We start from the raw sequence: 22,074 nt of genomic DNA, 5'->3' as shown, positions 1-22,074 counted from the left end.
ATTTGTGACAATGACCACTATATGGTAGCAGCGATAATACGAGAGACGTTATCGTTGAATAAAGATAATATTGTATGTCCGAAAACGGAGAGATTCAATTTAAAGAAATTAGAAGAGAGCCAGGTAAGAGAGAAATACCAGATTGAAGTTTCGAATAGATTCTCGGCTTTAGAAGATTCGGAGTGCACTAGTGTTGAGGATACCTGAATTGAAATTAGAGATAACATGAACATTTCAGCAAAAGAAAAATTGGGACACGCGTAAATACGTAGGAACAAACCATGGTTCGACCAGGAATGCATAAAACTAGCAGAGAAGAGAAAACAGGCAAAATTACGCTGGCTACAAAATCCGAATGAAATAACTACATAAAATTTCGCAGATATCAGGCGGGAAACTTCCAAAACTTTTAGAACAAAGAAACGCGATTTTCTGAGAGCTAAAATCAAGGAACTTGGAGATAATAGTAAAAATAAAAACATCAGGAACATGTATAAGGGAATCAACGAATTTAGGAGAGCCTATCAACCTCGTGCTTATATATTAAAGAAATCTGACGGTACAGTTCTCACTGACAAGGATAGCATCTTAAATAGATAGAAAGATTTCTTTGACGATTTGCTTAACACGCAACCAAAAACTAGTGTGCGTGGAGAAAAGGAGATACACACCGCAGAACCGTTCCTAAGGGTAAAAGCGTGTAACCATACAATAATATTCAAATCTTCCCACTTTTTATTCAGAATGTCACAAGTTAGAAACTCATTTTAAAAGGTAGTGAAGAAAACTGAGGATTGCTTTGATAATATTTAAAAATCTCTTTGCTTATTGAGAACGCGCTGGATGTGTAGATTGTTTATATATGAGTTGTGAATTTAAGATAATATTGGTTTAATTGTTTCTAATTTTCTGTTCCACTAAAAAAGGAAGAAATTCTTATAGAATTGACGTTTCACTTTCTTATTCAGTAATGACCAACGTAAGTGAATATTTGCGTAAGTTGCAGGTGTGTAATTCAGTACATAATCATTAATATATTATAGAAATACGTTAAAACGTTCGTACGTGTGTTGCAGAGCATTCACAAATTTCGAACTTGAAAAGGAAAAAGAGAAGGAAATGCTACAATATTTACTTGTATGATTTTATATTTAAGACATTTTATCCTTCTCGAGGAAAGAACAGACACTTCTTCTGGTTATTTTATTTAAGAGAATTTTAAGCTGTAAAATGATACTTCAGTATGTGATATTATTAAAGTTTTTATAACCATAAAAGTGCTTTTATTATCTTTATTACATACAGTACAAACTCTGTAGATCATGCGAATTATGAAGAGTTATGGTCATCCGGAAAGAGTAATTTGAACTGACCTTCACATCAGCGAATCGTCAAAAAAAAAAAAAAAAAAAAAGTCCTGTAAATTAAAATTTGCTTCTCGTGTTAGTCGCGTAACAGCGAAAAGCCGATTTATCATTAATTACGCGAACTGAAGGTAAGAACAGAGCAAAAGAAAGAAAAGAAAAGAAAGCAATATTATAAGTGTACCCTATAACATCGAATATTATAATTTGAAAAGGATGATTTCTATCGAAATTATTCCATAAATTAGATTTGAATAAAGATATTTATTTCTTCAAAGTGTGTTGCTTCTTCAAACATTGTAACAACAAGTTTATACAAAAATGGAAAAAGGAAATTTGGAAAGCATTTTCTCAGTGGTGGAATAACTCTGGTCTTTAAGGCTATATATCAGAAAGTTGACCCGAGTAAAACGTGTATGACAAAAAAAAAGTTTATTTCTGTTTTAAGATTTAATAATATTATAATCCAACCATTTTGATTCACATGTATTGTTTTGATATACTTGGAAAATTTTTACACGTTTACAATCATTATTGAATATTTGCTAATTAAAGCACAATTCAGGAATGCACAATATATTAATGAGAAAATAATTTTCGTAATAATAGGTAATATAATTCGTAATACGCATGGAATTGCTTGATTTTATTGAATTATTCTTCGACTAAAATATTTTAAAATATTTTGTTCTTTTTTTGATTTTCAAGATCATTTTTGTCCTTGTTGCTCTTGTATCCTCTGCATATACAGTTCGTGTTCTTGGTGGAATTGGAGCAGGCCTTGATTTCTATGTGAGTATGATGAAACTTAGTATTTTGATCGTGGAAATACTATAAATTGCTATTATTTAATATTAACTATATAGCACGATTTTACCTTCATAAATTTAAAAGAAAAAGGGCTTAGAATATATCACAGTACTAATAGATTACTGACAATGTAATTTTGTCATTAATAAACCTCGCCATATGTCGGCAATCTAAAACACAAAAGTCTTCATCTGCAATTTGCATTGTGTATAGGATTTTCTTGATGTACCAATGCAAATCAATCGACCATTTATTTTATCTGTATTGTTGCCCTTCCAGCTGGTCAAGCGATTCAACTATCAATGGGAGAAATAAAGAAAAATCAAGGCGTTAGAGTTATTCTGATTCTATCTTATTCTCTAAGTACACGTCTTATATAGTGTTGGTACTGCAAAAGAGATGTTTAGCTCCACATACAAATAATCTAATAATCTGTACTAGACTAACGAAAAAGGTCTTTGCAATATTAACTATTACAGTAAATTTGTATTTTCTGAAGAATGCGAACCACGTTATTTACCTACAAACTATTTACAAACAAAGCATATGAAGCATATTACTTATACATTCTATTTTACCTTCAAACAGTTTACCATTTTACCTACAAAATTTATAACACATATTACATATATTCTATTTTAAGGCTTACCCACGATACCAGTTTGGCTACGCAGTGAGTGACCACCTCACAGGAGACACCAAGCAACAGAGTGATGTTCGTGATGGTGGAGTTGTGAAAGGACAATACAGCCTTGCCCAACCCGACGGTAGTGTAAGACAAGTTACTTACGGAGCTGATGACATCAATGGATTCAATGCCATTGTAAGAAGAGTTGGTGGCAACCTTCATGCTGGCGTCGGAGGCTACGGATACCTCGGTTATCAATTCAATCATTTATATGTTAAAGTATTGAATAAAAGACGTTATTAAGATTGAATTGTTTGATATTATTTCTTTTATACGTAGACATACGAGAACGTTTTTTTTTTTTTTGAGTAAGCACAATTTTGTAACAATATTAGTACGTTATTACCGATATATAAGTAAATATTCATCTCGTATATGTTTGCGTGGTGAAACTAGTATAAATAATGTTTGAAATTCACGTTTTATTACGGTACCCTCTTATATTTTATGAAGTATATCTGAATATCCACTGAACACACATGGAGATGTCGTTCATATTAAATCACTTAAAATTGACTACTCTTACACCCCTGAAATATTCTTCGTCCTGTTACTGCAATTTGATCAATAGATACAGACATTAGCCTATTGCTAACGTAATTCTAAACACATGTCTCAAATTAATTTTGATTAGTCACTTCAGTTAAAATATGTATGAGAGAGAGAAATAGCTAAAAAAAATTACAATTGGCTGTGGGCAATTGTTAGGTTTCGGTGCAGTAAGAGTAGACAAAGAACTATAATACATGGAAATGAAATATATTGAATCTTGTTTCACAGAAAGGAACCTAGCAACTAATACTTTAAAACTAATCGACATTTAAAGCAACATAGCAACCTAGCGAACTAGCTCTAAACATATTGAACCTACAAAACGATTCAGAAATTTTACATAAAACTAGAAGGAATATAACCTGTCTACACAACTTTTTGTAGGATAATACCACTCATGCTTTCATTATAAATGGCATAAAAGCAATCTTGTAATGGAACAAGGGTTTACTTATTTGTATATATATTTTTAAAAAGGTAAAATTACAGAGGTATAATCATATTGATCAAATGTTCAATGCTATCATTTTATTCCGTTAATGAGCTGCTATTATTGTTCAACATTGTGCTACCACACACCATAGCAAAGGCATTGAGGTTTGTGATTTAGATATCGGAACGTAGATAGTTTAGAGTATTTCTTGCAACAAGTCTGTATATGAGCGGACAGTTTGTCATGCAATTCAAGCGCATAAGTTTTTCAGATTCCAATCTCTTTATATAAACCATTATCTCTAATAAAATCCATTATTATTAACCATGATTGAAATTAGATTCTTAATGCAAGTAATAGATGTGTTACAAAGTTCAATAAATCGTTATTGCAATTTAGTTCTTATATTGAAGGAATAAATACAATATACTCTAAATGAGTACTATATGCCTGTTTCAACAACAAAATAAATATATTTTCTCAGACCAGCAACAAACCACAAACGATTTGGGAACACAAGTCGTTAAAGATTCTAAACCCAAGTAATTACACAAGTAATTACAATATTAACTTTGTACACCTTAACTCCATCTCCCTACTTTAATAATAATAATAATAATAATAATAATAATAATAATAATAATAATAATAATAATAATAATAATAATAATAATAATAATAATAATAATAATAATTATTATTATTATTATTATTATTATTATTTAAAAATATTATAATCGATGTTCCTGGAACTTTTATTAGCCTATCGCACATATCATGAGTTACATGAGTAAGATGTTTAAAGTACCGGAGGCTTGCTATAATGACATGAAATTTGTCAAAACATGATGTAACCGATCCAGCGTTTATTATCGTAATGGAAAAATCACTTTTCTTGATCAATCACATATTTTTATCACTACTATTCAAATCACAACAAATATCATTCATCAGCTTGAATCTTATATTATAGTGTATACTTTAAATATGTTCTCCATTGTCAAAGAAAACGTCTACAAAACCAGTTGTAATATTATAGTTTTTCAAAATTGGGAATCATCCAGCTCACAAAACGACAAGTACATTTTTAAGTTCGTGATGAGGCGATAAATTTCAGGGGTTTCCTTGGCAACACTAGTTCACCTAAGTCTTTGTTCTCTTTAACCCGCCTTTAACCGTGAGGCTGAGCGTGACATTCTTCGCACTTCGTTCCGCTATTTAAGCTACATTATTTTTATTTCTTCACTGTCCTGCCATCTACCTTCAGTTGGACGTATTATTAACAGTAGAGAGTAATTTTGTTGCAGATTGGATTATTAATGTTGTTGTTTCGTGACGAAACGTTGCATCGGTGAGCAACGTTCTCACCACCTTCGAGTAACGACACTATCTTTGTGCACTTTTAAGATATGGATACACAGAAGCTGCAAGATCAAAGTGACTGTTGCAGGTTTCCTATTTTTGCGAAAAGAATCAGCGGTGTAGTCATTTATTTACATAAAAGGGGAATCAACTGAACACCGCCGAACAGTGAGAAAAATGACGTGGTAGTTGGAAATAGTGATTTTAACACTGCTAGTGAAATATCAGCTGAGGAACCACTGCGATATCAATTGTAAAATAGAACATGAAGTTCTAATTAATGTGTCAGTGATTTGTGGTAGTTGCAATATATATTACGACCAGCGAACGACTATAGGCGTCCGATTTTGTAACTAAAATGTCAACACCTGTATTACCTACAGGTTAACTTGTAATTAATCTTTCCCATTTCATATTATCCTGTTTCTAATAAAACTTTTCACGTATGTGTTCAAGTTAAGACAAATACAGTTTCAAAAGTTTATAGAAGTAATTTCTAGGACATTTTAAGTCACCTGCAACAGTATATACTTCCTCTATAATTATTTGGTAATAACGTGTTAATAAAGTTGCTTCAGTGTTGCACAAAGATTGAGAATACTTTTATGGCAAAGAAAAATTTATGAAAATTGACCGATTTGATTTGTACTAAAGTTATTGTCGAGATGAATGTATGGTTTGTGTTACATCATTGCTCTAAGATAGCCAATTAGTAGGCAACGTCCAGGTCGCCTCTTACTCCAACTTACATATAATACATGGGTGCTAATGTTAAATAGTTCAGTACTTTAAAATAAATAATTATTGTAATTTATAAAAATCTAGCCACCTATTTCTTGTTTTCAATTCTATGTGTCTCCTGAACTGAAATAAAGGTTACAACTGCTTAAAGAAGATTTGCCTGTGACTGAACTCTATATGTGTATAACAGTACAGGGCTTTTAAGATTGGTGGGAAAGGCAGAATTTGTTAAATAAGAACGCACATCTAATACGTTAGACACCTTGTAGGTTAAGGCTAAATTCATTCCTTTTTAGCCAATTGTCAAATACCTTGAAAGACATCTTCAAATGAAAAACTCGTTACCATCATTATGTGTAGAGAAAGAAACATACAAAAAATATATATGTGTGTATGTGAAAACAGTTAGTAGAATTAATTCTTTGTCCCTAAGTGTTAGAAGCAGAGATAAATTCACGGAAGTTCAATTTCTGTTCTCTTAAATAAAGTTGTGAATGTATTCTATACTGAAGCAATGATACTTACTTTTAAGCTATCTATACACTCGTGTTTCATCAGATATTTTTTTCAACTTTACCAAGGGGCTCGATTTCAATAACGATCCTAAAAGGAAGTTGTAACCTAATCAAGTTTTACAAGCCAGTCCCGGAGGACATTGGAACTTTTACATGAGAAACGGCTTATTCAATAGCGTTGTAAAGGATATATGTTCCATCTTGTTCAAGTGTGTATTTTACAACAAGTTGAGCCATTTTGGCATCTGCTGTGTCTAATTAACTTTTGATCTTTGATTTACTGAAAGTGACACTATCACTTACACGCCTTTGAAAAAAGTCGTATGAGAAGGTTTCAAGTATAACATCATTTAGAAGAAAGGAAACCACCGCAAATGAACTTTTCCCTGAATTTTTTCAGGGGGAATGACTTACGTTGCATTATAGAGTATCCATACAAGCTACAGGTGCTGCATATAATGTTTCAACGAATCAGATTCTGTGATTAGTAATCAGCATATATCGTCACTTTGTGCAGCACCTTAATATGTCCGAATATAGTTATTTACACTTCACTGGTTATGTTCGCAAACCAATGACTAAATTGTGAGCTGGACAAAATCCACAGTTATGGCATGAAACACCATTGAACAGTTCCAAGATTGCTGTGTAATGTGAGTTAGTTACAGCTGTATGATAACACCCTCTTTCCATTGTTTTACAACGAACGTAATGGTACCATAATAGTCACCACTGAGTGGTACAACACAATGTTATAAACATATCTGATACAAGAAACGAGATGGACTCAGCGACATGTGATGCAGTAGGATGGTGTCACCAATTATACTGCAATGGTGTCAATCACCATCTTTTACGGACAATTCACGATACGTCACATCTCCATATTCGATTAAATTCATTGGCCGTCCAGCTCACCCGACCTAATTCCACCGGACTAGTTCCTGTGGGGTTATCTATAACCGAAGGTGTAATAGCGAATATTAACAGCGACTCCGTTTACTACCTAACTTTGAGGGAAAGTGTGTTCAGGTATGTGTCAGATATTCATGAAAAATTAAGTTGCTAAGCAGCGCCAAATGATTAGGAGACAGAATTCCCCTTATCACTGAAGGTATCGGCTCCAATCCCAAAAAATACATAAAGTATACATGAATAATTTCTTTAATTTGGCAACATTGTGAAGCTTGAATCTATAGTGTTCGTAATTTCAAGAGCTGAAAATAAGACTTCTAAAGTAGCTTATTATGAGATAGAGCAACAATTTGATAATTAAGAGGTTCTACAAATTGAAAATATAAAACAAGACACTATTTTTGTTTGGTTGATAATATAAGATTGTTACCTACACATAAATAATTATCAGAGCCGCCGTGGCTCAGTGGTAGAGCGTTCACCTCTGGTCCTTGGGGCCCTGGGTTCGATCCCAGGTGAACTTTGTGGTGGACAAACACCGTGTGCGTGGGATTTCTCGGGGTTCTCCTGTTTCCTGCCACTTTCTTCATTCCACCATTTCATTTATTACTCACCATTACCGTCTCCTTTAGCCTAACCGGCATAAGTGTGGGACGTAAAACTCAAATATTTCATTTTATTTTTCACACATAATTTTGTTGTAATAATACGTAACACCAGTGACTTCTAGTAAGAAAAATCTGTGCCAAAATGCTGAATTACTGAAATGATTTCTTTATGTAGAGTTCCAAACGTAATCGATATAATTCAGGTCAGGATGTCAAGTTGCCAGTCCACTCCTCATATAACTTCTCTCTCTGAAACCTTTGCCATCTGCGCTACTCGATGCCATGCAATGCATATTATCTTACAGAAAGACGAAATCAAACCTGCTGCACTTCTGAAATGAGGCATGTAGAGAAGGAGTGTGGTGTCATGATAATGTTGATCTGTGAGTGTACCGTGTTACAAAAATAGGAAGTTAGTATCCGTCCTCAATATTGAGTCTTCTCACATGGCAACATCGGACCATGAAACTGATCATGTTAGACAATATTCTTGGGTTCATTGCGTGTTTACACTACTTGAAACATGAGTGTGTGTCTAGAGTAAATATTTATATTAAATTTGTTATTATCGAAGAAGAGAGACCGACCATACTCCTTGTCGGGTCTGTACTGGTACTGTTGCTACCACTGAAAATTTTTGCGTCGAGATGTTTGATCAACGAAATAAAACGTACTGGCCATCGAGAAGAGATACTACTCTATGCAATCGAATTACCACTGCGCAACGCAAGATTGTGTGACTTTAAGTACATTTAGATGTGTTTTCAGTTGTACGCACTGTTTTAAGTTGGTCCCTTTTTGCTTGTTGCACAATGTTATTGTTGTTTTCTGCTCTAATTAATCATGGTCGACCATCACCCCTTTTCATAGAATTGCCAGTGATTTACATGATTCTCATACACACTAAACAAAACTGTGGTAAATATCAAATACCTAGTCTACGCCCACCATGCTACGTCCTTCTTCCAGTTTAACGATGACTTTCAAAATGTAAGTTCACTCAAGTCTCTGCGCCATGTTCACTCAAGTCTCTGCAGAGCTAGAGTCACGCTGAAAACAGGTTATGGAATGTGTTGTTTCTTGTGTACGTGTGATATACCTCTGGGAAATGCTACCGGACTCTCCATGGACTACACAATAAATTATATTACTTTATCTATCTTATATTTAAATTCTTGACTCTAGTATATTTTCCAAACAATTCTATTTTATAAATAGAGTCATGATAATTACATGCATCAGTAATGGCATGGAGAAGTGATTTATACTTTATTCTAGTATTTCTACCTTGCAATATTTACGACTTGCAAAAACATATTGCAAGACTAGTAGCTTTGAGAAATATCTGCCTAATTAAAACTAGTCCCAATATCACCTACTTGATGTCCATATCCCTATGCTTCTCTTGACGACCTTCTAAGTTATTACATATCTGAATACAGTCAATTATTTCATACATCTCTCCCCAAAAGGTGGAAAAACAAAAGTTATTCATGTTTTCAGTTTCTTGTTTATTCATTTTCAGTATCTCAGAAAATGTTTCTCGAACTACAGCAAACCCAATAGATCTGAAAGATGTTGTTTATCCTTGTGTTGTAAAAGAGCTCCTTCGTGGCTAAGCGGTTAGCATACGCGCCTTTGGCGTGGGAGACCCTGGTTCGATTCCCGCCAGGAGCTCATTTGATTGGGATTCCACATTAATCAGTAGGCCAGATCTCATATAGCCTACCTGCTGAAGGGATGTTAAACTCAACATCAGCTCGACCCTTCTGTTGTGAAAACAAGTGTTGAGTTAGTCTTGATCCTAAATCTTGTTTGTCCGATTGACTTGAATTAGATTATTGTTTGAGACGTTAGACATACTTGATTCCAACATTATTTTAAACCTACTTTTGTTTCTCTTGTCTACGAGAAATATCTTCCTGTTCTTCGGATGCCGTGTAGTTTAATTTTGACTTAATCCGTTTTCGAAATAAAGCAGTATCAAAATGCCTCAAATAAAATTCTATTAAGGTTTGCACAATAGACCTTGGTTTGCAGTTTTGCTTACATACACATGCAAACAAGATGCACTACTACTGACTATCGTTTTTACCGGGTGTTTCTAGTCCTGTACGACCTTATTAACTTCATAGAATATATAATTTTCATTTTGTTTTAACCTACAGATATATTCTGTTAATAAATAGACTTTTCTCTACACTACACTTTGTCACTACACTACACTACACTACACTACACTACGTTACTTCTTAGTTAATTTTGTCGACTTTCTTACTTGAGTAAACAGATATGTCAGTAATGAAGTGTATATACTTAATGCTATTTCTATAATCTTATTCTTTTATTAAAGTTCTTCGAGCATATTACACTATTTTCATCTCATAAGTCAAAAATATTCTTCGTTTCGTGCAAATTGAGAATTTTGTGACTGCGTCAAAAAATTATTTTACATTACTTATCTTGCTTGAGAGAGTGCTCTAGTGTAGAGTTTTATTTACTTGGTGCGTTCCCATATAACTGCATATAGATTGATTTATTTTGCGTGGAAACTAATGTGGCATGAAAAAGTGTATTCATGCTCAAAATAAATACTTACCAACGTATACTAGTTATTAGACAAGAATACTAGACTAGTCCCAAGTTACTAAACTATGATATGCAAGTGGACTACAGTAGGGCTAGGGAGGTTAGATTAAAGGTTGTATATTGTTTCTATGAGCATGTTAATGTGGTTTTCGTAACATTTGCACTTGTAATGGTTTTACACTAGTAATGCTACACTTGTACATATAAAATGCAGTGTTGCTACCTTACATTGAAATCTTGCGCAGGTAGAAAATATGTTAGATGGTAATCTTTCTTATTGACTCTCTCAGTTCAACCTTATAGCATTACATGCAATAGTTTGGCAGTAAGTAACTTAAGTAAATAACAACATAGAGTAAAACTTTCCTACATTCTGTGGAAATTCTCCACCAGAAATGAAAATGCTAAACAGTCCTTTTAATCATAAATTTTCCAAAAAGAAAAAAAGTATCCATATGTTTTGGAAAATAAGGACAAACCTTTGAAATTATGTATAAGCGATAGATAACTACTAGATTGAACCTGAAATTTTCCAAATCTAATGCCCTGATGCTTAGCGTTCTCTGTCAATCACTTGAAGATATAGACACAAATTAGAATGACTCATAAGAGGACTTAAATATCAATGGTAAGAAAGATTTCAGTCGATTTATATTTCATTGTCAGACATTCACACTTCTCATTATAGCAGGAGTGAGTAACTATCTTGTAATGAAAAGCATGATTCATATTTTGAACATTGCTATTCCTCGTATTACTCGATACTGATAAAGCACGGATTAATTTTATTATTCATATAACACAACGGTTAGGCGTCGTTTGATTTAGTTAACGCTTTCAATAAATACTACATACGCATTTGTATCTTTACTTGTTTGGAAGTGTTAGCATTAACATCACACTGCACGTGTCGACCAAATAGACATTTGTGTCAAATGCAGGTGACATGCGATTTTTTAAATTTACTTATTTACCAAGTCGCCATTTAAAAAGATACCGAAAATATGATTCAAATAAAGTTAAATATTTGTGTTCGTTGAATCCGAATCTACAATAAAAATTTAAGTTGCAAATTAAAATTTTAACCAATTAGAAAATTGGTGTAGCCTACGGATTAATAATATTTACTTTGTTAATCATCGGGGGTGTAGAGCAGCATCTTGGGCCTCCTAGCACTCAACGCAATGACATTGCTGAAATTAAAGATATATTATCTTCTCTTCGCGCGTCCAATGAAAAAGTAGTGGTTGAAGTGGCATCCCTTTGTGCAGCTAATGAACGCTTAACAACTGAAATCAAAACATTAAGGGAAACAGTAACCAAACTGGTTGACAGAGTAGATACCATCGAGACGAAATTATTGGAAGTGACAAGTGAAGTAAGTGAGCTACATCGCTATACTACGTTCTTAGAACAAAAAATTGACGATCTCGAAAACAGGTCACGAAGACAAAATTTAGTGTTTTATGGGGTAAAGGAAGAAGGGAATGAAGACTGGGCAACTACAGAAAAAAAAAGTGTGTGATTTGCTTAACGACCGACTGCAAATGGAAACTGATGACCAACTTATACAGAGGGCTCACCGCGTTGGAAGAAAGTGTCAGGGCAGAACAAGACCCATAGTATGTACATTTTTAAGTGATAAGAAAAAGGAACACGTATTAAAAAATAGAAATAAACTTCGGGGTACAAACATTTATGTGGACCAAGATTACTCTAGTTCTGTAAGACAGGAACGTAAACAGTTGCAATATTATTTAATGAAAGCGCGCAAAGAAGGAAAATATGCAAATATCAATTTCCGATATTTGTATATTGAAGGGAAAAGATTCACGCTTGCCGAACTGCAGAACAGTGAAGACAGGTATTTCCAAGAAACTGACCAAGCCGAGGGAATTTACAATCAGCCACCTGAATCGCCTAAAGCAACTGTCAATCAAGAACAAGGAAAACCTCGACGGGTGCACCTCGTTTGCGCACAGTTTTCTCCCAAAGATCTACGATAATCTGTAGTTGATTGACAGCTGATCGAAAAGTATAAAATCGTGGTTTTGCGCACAGTTTTTAAATGCGACGTTGCCAAATCTTAATATAATCATGCTTAAGCAAATCATGCTGTTGCGTACAGTTTCAATACTTTAGAGAATAAGGGTAAATATGAAAGATACGAAAGAAATATTCAATTCTGTTCAATGTTTATTACATTCAATTCTGCTGTATGGTACATTTTTTACAACTTTAGTCCTTGAAATTTCTGTCCTACAACTTTAAGATATTTCATTCTCGAAACTTCGCTGTGTGTGGAGTTTCGAAAGTACCTGTATAATTTCATGATTTGTTCCCTCCTTTGAATTTCTTCTTTCCTTTGTCGTTTCGAATCACCTTTCCGTACCGAAGCGATCTTCAAACGTGTTTCATGCTGTATTTCAAGTAACACTGATACTACCTTATGGACATCAGGTGCACTAGAATAGAACTGACTGTTGTAATGACGGTGGAAAGATTCTGGTCCATTTGTTGTCCTATGTGCTGGAGATCGTTCACAAGCCCACATCACTGGAGGGTACCTGAAAAGAAAAGGTAATCATGAATACCATATCCTATCACCGTTTATTTTTTTATTTTGAAATAATATTTCGATTTCCAGAACTGCTATAAAGTAGAAACTAATTTTCGGATCTCATTTCATATAATACTTTACTATTTCTGTGCGCTATTTCCATATTCATGCCTTTAATTTCTCAAACGAGAATGCTTCTAGCCTATATACTAGACAGTTTTTAATTACTTTGGCTGGAGACCTTCTATCTCTTTAATTTTGATATTTATCATTCTTTAATAGTTAAAACTAAGTTAAGTGGTTTTTCCCAGATCGGGACGGGTGTAAGCCACGGGGTTGTTATTGCCCCCAAAATTCATTATATCTTTTACATTTATCAAACCAGAATGCTATTTCTGATTTGCAATATTATTTGCAATTATCATCGATGTAGTTGTTCAGCACATAATCTGAAAATCTAAATCCTTTGGTGTCAGGTGCCACAGAAATCAGATCAGCAAAGGCATCTGGTACTTGCTCTGGAGATAAATACGGGAGTCCAAAAAATGTCTTTAGCCAAGAACCTAAAAAGCATAGAAATTAAATTGAGTTCAACATTGTTGACTTTTTTTATGGATAGTTCACAACTTAAATTTCATAGAGTAGTAGCCACAGATTTATATTTAGAAGACATAATCTAATGTCATTATAGTAGAGTTATTTCAAAAGTTCACAGCTTAAAGAAGTAACTATAAAACCGAAAAGAAAAGTAACTAAGGCACAAATCATAATGGTACATACCTAACTGTGACTTTGAATCTAAATAGGCACTACGGAGATCGCTATTACTTTGTATCTTTCGCCACCATGCTTGACCTAGGTGGAACCTGCAACAACGAATATCACAGTCTGGGAACATCACTCTGATAGCTTCTATGGCAGAATTTTCAAAGTCTGTGTAAATATATCTGAGTGTCACTCTTGCGTCTAAACTGATAACCATCTTCCACATATCTTCGTAAGTCTGTTTATCTTTTTTTAGCAATAATGCGAAGCATAGAGGAACATAATATCCATTCTTATAGCCGTGAATGGTATATAGCTGGGCAAAATGTCGTGGAGAATATGCAAATGTCCCGTTAGCAAACAATTCCATGTCCTGGAAATCACACCAGAACCTGAAATGAAAAAAGAATAAAGGAATAATAATACCGAATAAGAATAAAGAACACATAGAAGCGAAACATTTTCTTCACTAGGCCTATATAGAAACAACTATATAAAAACATCAAAATCATCATAGAACAACATCAAAATCAACAACAACTAAAAAGGAACACATACCTTATGTTTTCATTGCATGTAAGAAGGACTATTTGCGCTGCTTCATTGACGTACAGAAACCTTTCTCCAGCCATAGTTATATCGTTCGTTGTTTCTTTCAATTGTTGAATAGCTTCGGTGATATCTTTTGGTTTACTGGGCATTTTCTTCCTCCGAGATCGATACATTGCTTCTCTGCATGTTTTCATAACCTTATGATCAAGCTTGTTCAAGCTTGTCATTTTTGACTTTATTTGGCCGTTCTACAGCACGACGTTTACAGTTTTCCCTCAACAAATGCCTGTTAACATTTTCAATACTCCCTTGATGGTTATGCTCCACTCCCTTCTGTAATACCCCCCTTTCAGTACCATCAACTTCAATTGTAGCCGAGCATGTTTTCAAGGTACACCTGCAAAATTAATGGTTTGGTATAAGTAATCAATCATTAGTAGATGGAGCAATAGTGAGCAGGTGCCTCACCGAAAGGTCTATAGATTAACTCTGCTACTTTTGTATGAAAATGTATTCAAAACCGAAAATGTTCGAAATCTTAGAGTATTAAGTTAGTTTACATCCACTGCTTCATTACCTTACTTTAGCCAGTGGAGAGGCACAGTAAGCTACGTTTAAACTCAAGGTTTATAAACGTCAATATAGTCTGTAGAAATTAAAATTGTTCACAAAGCAATCTGAGAAAAACAAAAGTTTCTGCTCTCACTAATTTAGTAAATCTATTTTAACTTACCTCCATATTGATCCTTCTCTTCCTTAGTGTGTTTGAAGAAGCCAAGAAAGTAAGGTAGTTGGAGTTACTTAGGTAATTTAATAAATTAGTTTATTTTATTTAATCAAATGAGTCATGTCTTGTTTTGCAAAAAAAAAAAAAAAAAAAAAAAAAACTACAAAATACATTGTATATTAAGATTAAAGAATGAATTGGCAACGTTGCATACCATTTTGTGCGCAAAAGCATTAAAATGATTATTTGTTTTGCTTCTTATCTGCATGGAATGATAAGCTGGAAGAAAGTGTGCGCAAAAGCATTGCACCCTCGGCAGCATCTGCGACAAGAAAACCAAGCATCCGCTCCCTCCCCCAGCCCTCAATCTGGACATTCCAAGGCAGGCAGAAAGATATCAGCATGAGGGGGGTGCACCAAGGACACTTCCGTAAGTACAAAAACATTCGAAGTGAGAGGTGAAAGTGACAATATAGTTAAGGGGAAAGATGGCTATTTTAATATATATATATTCAAAACGTAAGGGGAACTCGTACCAAATTAAGAACGCTTACCGAAAATGTATTAAGTAACAATTATCAGGTAATTGCATTAACTGAATCTTGGCTTACTAACAGTCATAATGACTCTGAACTCTTTGATTCGCGGTATGTCGTGGTAAGAGCTGACAGAAATATTGTTACTTCTGGTAAGAAATTGGGTGGTGGTGTTGTATTAGCTGTAAATAAAAAATATCGTGTGCAGAAAATTCCTTCCCCAAACATTCCTGGTGTTGATTGTATTACAGTAAAAGTTTTTATAGATACGGTTAATTGTATATATATTGGTCTTGTATATATTGCACCTGGGTCAAATCAATCAACATATAGAGAATACTTTGAATACATATTTAGTGTACTACAACCAAAGAGTAACATTCTTCTGACAGGCGACTATAATCTCTCACAGGTCACGGGAACTGATTTCAATTTTTTAACATCTACTGGAACCTGTCAAGAATTATTTCACTTAATGAATTTTTATAATTTACAAACCTACAATAATATTAGAAACTCGTATGGCAAAACGCTTGACCTAATACTATCGAATCTTACCAGTGTAGAGGTCATACACGAACACCCTCCCCTTTTACCGGAGGATGCTCATCACCCAGTCCTCCTAACTGAATATAAATGTATTAATTCTAGAAATGCTAAGTGTACAAACAAAAGCGAAGTAAGAGACTATATATTTTTTTTTAAAGCTGACTTTGATAAACTGTATCGCGAAATATCACTAACAAATTGGGAACCTATCACAGATAGTTTGACTGTAGATGACTCTGTGGATTTTTTCTATAATATACTCTATTCTATTTTTGACCGATGCATCCCGAGAAAAAGAGCTAAATTCAATTATCCTACTTGGTTTTCAAGTGACATAATTAGATTAATTAAGAGCAAATCATATCACCACAAGAAATTGAAGCAGGGTTCTCGGGACGCACTTTATCACTATAATAAATTTAAAGAATTGAGAGCTCTTTCTAAAAAAGAAATTTCTAATGCATACAATATATATTTAAACAACTGTGAGGCCAATATTATAAATAATCCTAAGACTTTCTGGGCGTATGTTAAGAATAAAAAGAGTAATTCGGGAAGTAATATCTTTCATTATGATGGTCAAACTTTGAGTGACTTTACTGATATTGCGTTTATGACAAATTTTCAAGTTACACACAATAAATCGAGCTACAATCTTATTCCTATGGAGCAACACAATAATTCGGAAATCCTGGACAAATTAAACATTAACTTTATAAATGTCGAAGATGTGGAGAATGCTATTAAAAAACTTAAACCACGGTCATCTTGTGGACCAGACAAAATACCACCTTATATCATTAAAGGCTGCTCAGAAATACTGAAACATCCCCTACAAGTTATTTTTAACAAGTCAATAGCTTCTTCTACATTTCCTACGAAATGGAAGATTGGTGACGTCTGTCCCATTCCTAAAACAGGTTGTCCTACAGACCAAATAAAAAGTTATCGACCGGTAACCCTACTATCTGCCCCATCTAAGATATTTGAAATTATTATATACGAAAAAATTTATTCACATGTACGGTCAGTAATATCTCCCTTTCAACATGGTTTCATGCCAAAGAGGTCAACTGTAACTAATCTCTCAGAACTTACACATTTTATAGCTAATCAAGTTGATAAAAAGGAACAAGTAGATGTAATTTATACAGATTTCTCCAAGGCGTTCGACGTAATTAATCACGATATACTTCTAAGCAAACTTGTGACATTCAATTTTTCACAAAATCTTCAACAACTTATAGCATCCTATCTTTACCAACGGAAACATCGCGTTCGATACAAGAATATTTCAACTAAGGAATATGTCGTAGACTCTGGTGTGCCTCAGGGATCGAACTTAGGACCTCTGTTATTTATACTATTTGTTAACGATTTACCACCTGTCATAACATCTTCCTACAAACTTTTGTTTGCTGACGATCTAAAAATCTATCGCAGTATCTCCACGGAATTAGACGCAATTTCTTTGCAAAATGACATTAATGCTATTTCCCAATGGTGTGAATCAAACAAGTTGCTACTAAATATTAGAAAATGTAAAGTAGTATCATACACCAGGAAAATAAACTATGTACGCAATGTGTATACTATTAATCAAACACCAATTGAGAGAGTGGATTATGTTACTGATCTTGGAGTCACTCTGCAGTCAAACCTATCATTCGATATTCATGTCAACAGAGTAATTGGTGAGGCCTTTAGGAATCTTGGCTTTGTGATGAGATTAGGAGGTGATTTTTCTAATACTAATGCTCTCAAAACATTATACACTGCCTATGTACGGTCTAAGGTGGAATATGCAGCGATAATATGGGGATCTAATAGTAAGAAATATATAAATAAAATCTAAAACATTCAAAATAAATTTGTGCGCTTTTTGACATATAAAGAAACAGGTATATATCCAAAATTTGAGAACTACGAAGGTCTTCGAAACAAATATTTATTACACTCTCTTGAAAGCAGAAGAAGTCATTTCATATTATCTTTCTTACATAAAATAATTCATGGTGCAATAGATTCAGAATATTTGTTATCAGAAATCAAAATTCGCGTCCCACATAGAGCAACGAGACCCCATAATGACATATTCCATCTCTCAGCGCAAAGGACTAATGCATTAGATGTATCGCCTGTCAGAAAAATGTGTATATTGTATAATAAGATGTCACAAGAACACCCAGATGTAGATATTTTTAGTTACAAACAAAATTTTCATTCTACATAAATTTGTTGTATCCTGTATATCGTGCTATTTGTATTTTAACGTATACTTTACTTTTATATTATTATTTTATTATATGTGTATCTTAGAGTGTATTATAATAGAATTGAGGTCATATTAGTATGTTATTATATATGTATTTTAAAGTGTATTAAATACACTTTACAATAAGGGAAAACTTTAATTCGGCATTTGCCTGTTGTTTTTCCGAAATAAATAAATAAATAAATAAATAAATAAATAAATAAATAAATAGTTCAATAGACCTTTTAAAAATATTCGACTTACATTTCGTTATTTTTAAATTACAAATGCACTTCTCGAGTAATTGTACTGTCCCAAAATTTTGTAACGCACTTATATATATAATACATGAATTTATGTATGGATTTTTCGTTAAGTGACTCCATACCAGGGTTTGAAAAAACCCGGGCTTTTTTAAAAAAGCCCAACTCACCTGGGCCCATATGGGTTTTTTCGGGTATTTTCGGGTTTAATTGTTTTTTTTTCGGATTTAATCGGTTTTTTTCGAAATATTTCAATGTCTTTGGGGTAAAAATATTAAAATGTGATTTATATTTCAAGATTGCCATTGTCACAACTTGCAACAGTTTTCTACTTACTGCTGTTTTGAAAAAAATGGCCGCCATTTTGAAATTTTACATTCGATCGCTGAGAAAATCTATACAGCAAATTTGGCAGATCTCGTGCTTTCACCGTCAAAACTTCAACTTAAAAGACTGAAAATTGTGCTTTGTAGCGTGGATACTCGCTGTTTTGAAAAAAAAATTCCGCCATTTTGAAATTTTACGTTGGTATGCCGCCAAAATCTATACAGGAAATTGAGTGTCTCGTGCTTGTATTCTGAAAATTTTAACTTAAAAGTCCAAAAATTGTACCCAGTAGTGTGTGTGGTAGAGGAGGACAAACGAGTTGAGTTGATTTTGTGTTTAACATCCCTTTCAGCAGCGAGGCTATATGCGACGGGACCTACTGATTAACGTGGAATCCAAACCATATGAGCTCCCTCTGCGAAGCAAACCCGGGTCCCACGCTGAAGGCGCGTACACTAACCCCATAGCCATGAAGGAGCTCGGCAGACAAACGAATAGATGTAGATCAAGTCAAGCCTGACTGACGTTCGCCAAATATGAATACCAAAAGGGGTCTACTAACATAAAACAAAGATACAATTCATGTTGTATTAAATAAATAAATGTTTTAAAATGTCTTATATGAAATTAACAGCTTCCAGCGTAAATGAACCTGCCATATTTTCTCCATGAGAATACGGGACACCTCAGATCCTCCCCTTCCTCAACTTTCCAACACAATGCAATAAACTGTAGTCTGGTTATGAACAAAAGTATAATAGGCCACGGTTGCTCAGTGGTAGAGCGTTCACCTGTAGTGCATGGGGTTCCTAGTTCGATCCTAGCTCGCACCAAGTGAGCTTTGTGGTGGACAAACACCTTTGTGTGGGTTTTCTCGAGATTCTCACGTTTCCTCCCACTTTCTTCATTCTGTCATTTCACTCATTTCTCATCATCACCGTCACCTTGAGCATAGCAGGTATAACCGTGAGACTAAAAGTAAAAGATTTCATTTTATTTAATTTTAATTTCTTTTTCAAGAATATAATTGGCGAAAGTTCACTAAGCAGCAGCTGCTATTCTCTTTTCGTACCCTGCAATTAATTGTATAGACTAAAGATGCCTAAACACTTAGATGTGCTATAAAAATGCTTTACAGGAAAACAATATGCAAATTATTTAAATCAGTGGTACAATCTACTTTCAATATTTTTCGCGCGTTTAGCAATATTTATTTACATGGCCAAAATTATGCCACTATATCTGTCAAAATTACATTCGTCAGTTTAATCTGATGAAAAGCTGATTCTTCTCCTTTGTTTCGTGTGTAATTGTCAGGACCAGATTTACATTTTTCTAAGACCTGGACCAAAGCACAATTCTGTGCCCCTAGCCTCTGAAAAAGATTATGATTCTTGTTAACTTATCTAATGTGTTGCTTAAGAAAAGGTTAGTCATCTTCCCTGTGTTTATAAATGTAGAAACACTCAAAGCCTTTTTTTTTTTTTTTTTTTTTTTTTAATGTTCCGGAGAGTATCCGAGTTTCCATCAAGTGCAATGGAAGAAGTAGCATTGCAAATTTAGCTCGCTATCAAGTCGAACAGGGTGGTGTTATAACTTCCTCGAAACTGTTACATGCAACAGAGTACTGTTCATTCACTAATTACAGGATTTCCAGCCAATGTCAGAATTTATTGTTTTTCACTTTTCGAATAAGCTGATATTGATAGCAGAAATGGAACGGAGTTAAAATATGGTACATTTCCCTGTCCCGACTAAATTTACGGGGACGCGGCACTCGGGCCCAAAAACGGGACACTCCCGTTTTTTACGGGACGTATGGCAGGCTTAAGCGTAAAATAAATAGTTTTATTGAAGTATTCATTTCCGATCCTTCTGCGTTTAATTCGGGAATTTCCCGAGCACTTCTTTCACAGCGTGTACATCAAAACTTCCACTAGTACGGAAATTTGAACTCAGCACTTGAAAATAGTAAGCGTTACGTAGTCTTCGAAACCCCGAGCATTAAGCTTCTTAAATTTGACAAGAATTTTTACGCTATTGCTGGTGTTAATTCTTCAGAATGCTTACTTGAAGAGTAGCAACAAATGACTGAACTAAACTGTTATTGTTGGAAAACCAAATTTTAGTTGAAGAACCTTGTGTTTTACATCAAAGGTAAGAAATAATACTAATAGTTTTACTAATGTATTTATATATGTACTATTAGTACCGGCACCTATGACCTTAAACCCGTCAAACGTATGAGTGATAATGTCCCTCGGTGTCACCAAGTCGACGAGCACACTATTCACGGAAAATATTTTCTGAAGTACAAAATTGCTTATTTTACTTCAAATAGGCTGTAAGCATAATCCACACATTAATTTGTTCTATAACTATCTCAAGCTAAGGTAATTTTTTTAAAAATTCATTTAGTGCATTCAGAACTTTATAAAGATCTTATGTTGAATGTTGTTGTATACCTTAACGTGAAAGCCTCTAATTCGCTCAAGGAAAGTCTGAAATCTGATAAAAATCACTTACAATGTGATCACCTTAGTTGTATCAATAATATACTAACAAATAGGTCAAAAACCCAGGTGGGTTTTAAAGTGTTTTTTTTTCAGGTGGGTCCAACCCGAAAAAACCCACCGGGTTTTTTCGGGCTGGGCCCACTTGGGCAAACCCTGCTCCATACCCATAAACGATGTTATCAAAAGACTTCCATGATAATAACGTACTTACCTTGCTTTAATATCTTCTTAATTATTATTAACATCATTCATGGAAACACTATGCTTAATGAATCAAATTAGCATAATCCATGCATCTTTATACAATGAATTTGAAGAATATATTTCATGTGAAGCTTTGTAATATATCTATTACACAATTAAGTAGATTTTTAATGTGTGAAATTAACATAAAGTGCTATTCACTCAATGATTACGATGCCTATAATTCACATGCCAACAGGCAGTC

General features: G+C 34.0%; 1 protein-coding gene across 1 annotated transcript in view; it reads left to right on the top strand.

The window, feature by feature from the left end:
* Nucleotides 1–970: 970 nt before the first annotated feature.
* Nucleotides 971–22,074, top strand: part of LOC145685570 (uncharacterized) — a 33,858-nt gene continuing 12,754 nt past the window's right edge. The window contains exons 1-3 of the mRNA XM_081757962.1: nucleotides 971–979; nucleotides 2,073–2,156; nucleotides 2,818–2,997. Of these exons, the coding sequence (XP_081614088.1) occupies nucleotides 971–979; nucleotides 2,073–2,156; nucleotides 2,818–2,997 (273 nt within the window). The remainder of the gene's footprint in view (nucleotides 980–2,072; nucleotides 2,157–2,817; nucleotides 2,998–22,074) is intronic.

This window comes from Thermobia domestica, chromosome 5 (genome assembly GCF_964235325.1).
Source record: "Thermobia domestica chromosome 5, izTheDome1.hap1.1, whole genome shotgun sequence".
NCBI classification, from domain to species: domain Eukaryota; kingdom Metazoa; phylum Arthropoda; class Insecta; order Zygentoma; family Lepismatidae; genus Thermobia; species Thermobia domestica.
The sequence above is the reverse complement of the archived record's forward strand: the minus strand, read 5'-3'. Positions and strand labels throughout refer to the sequence as shown.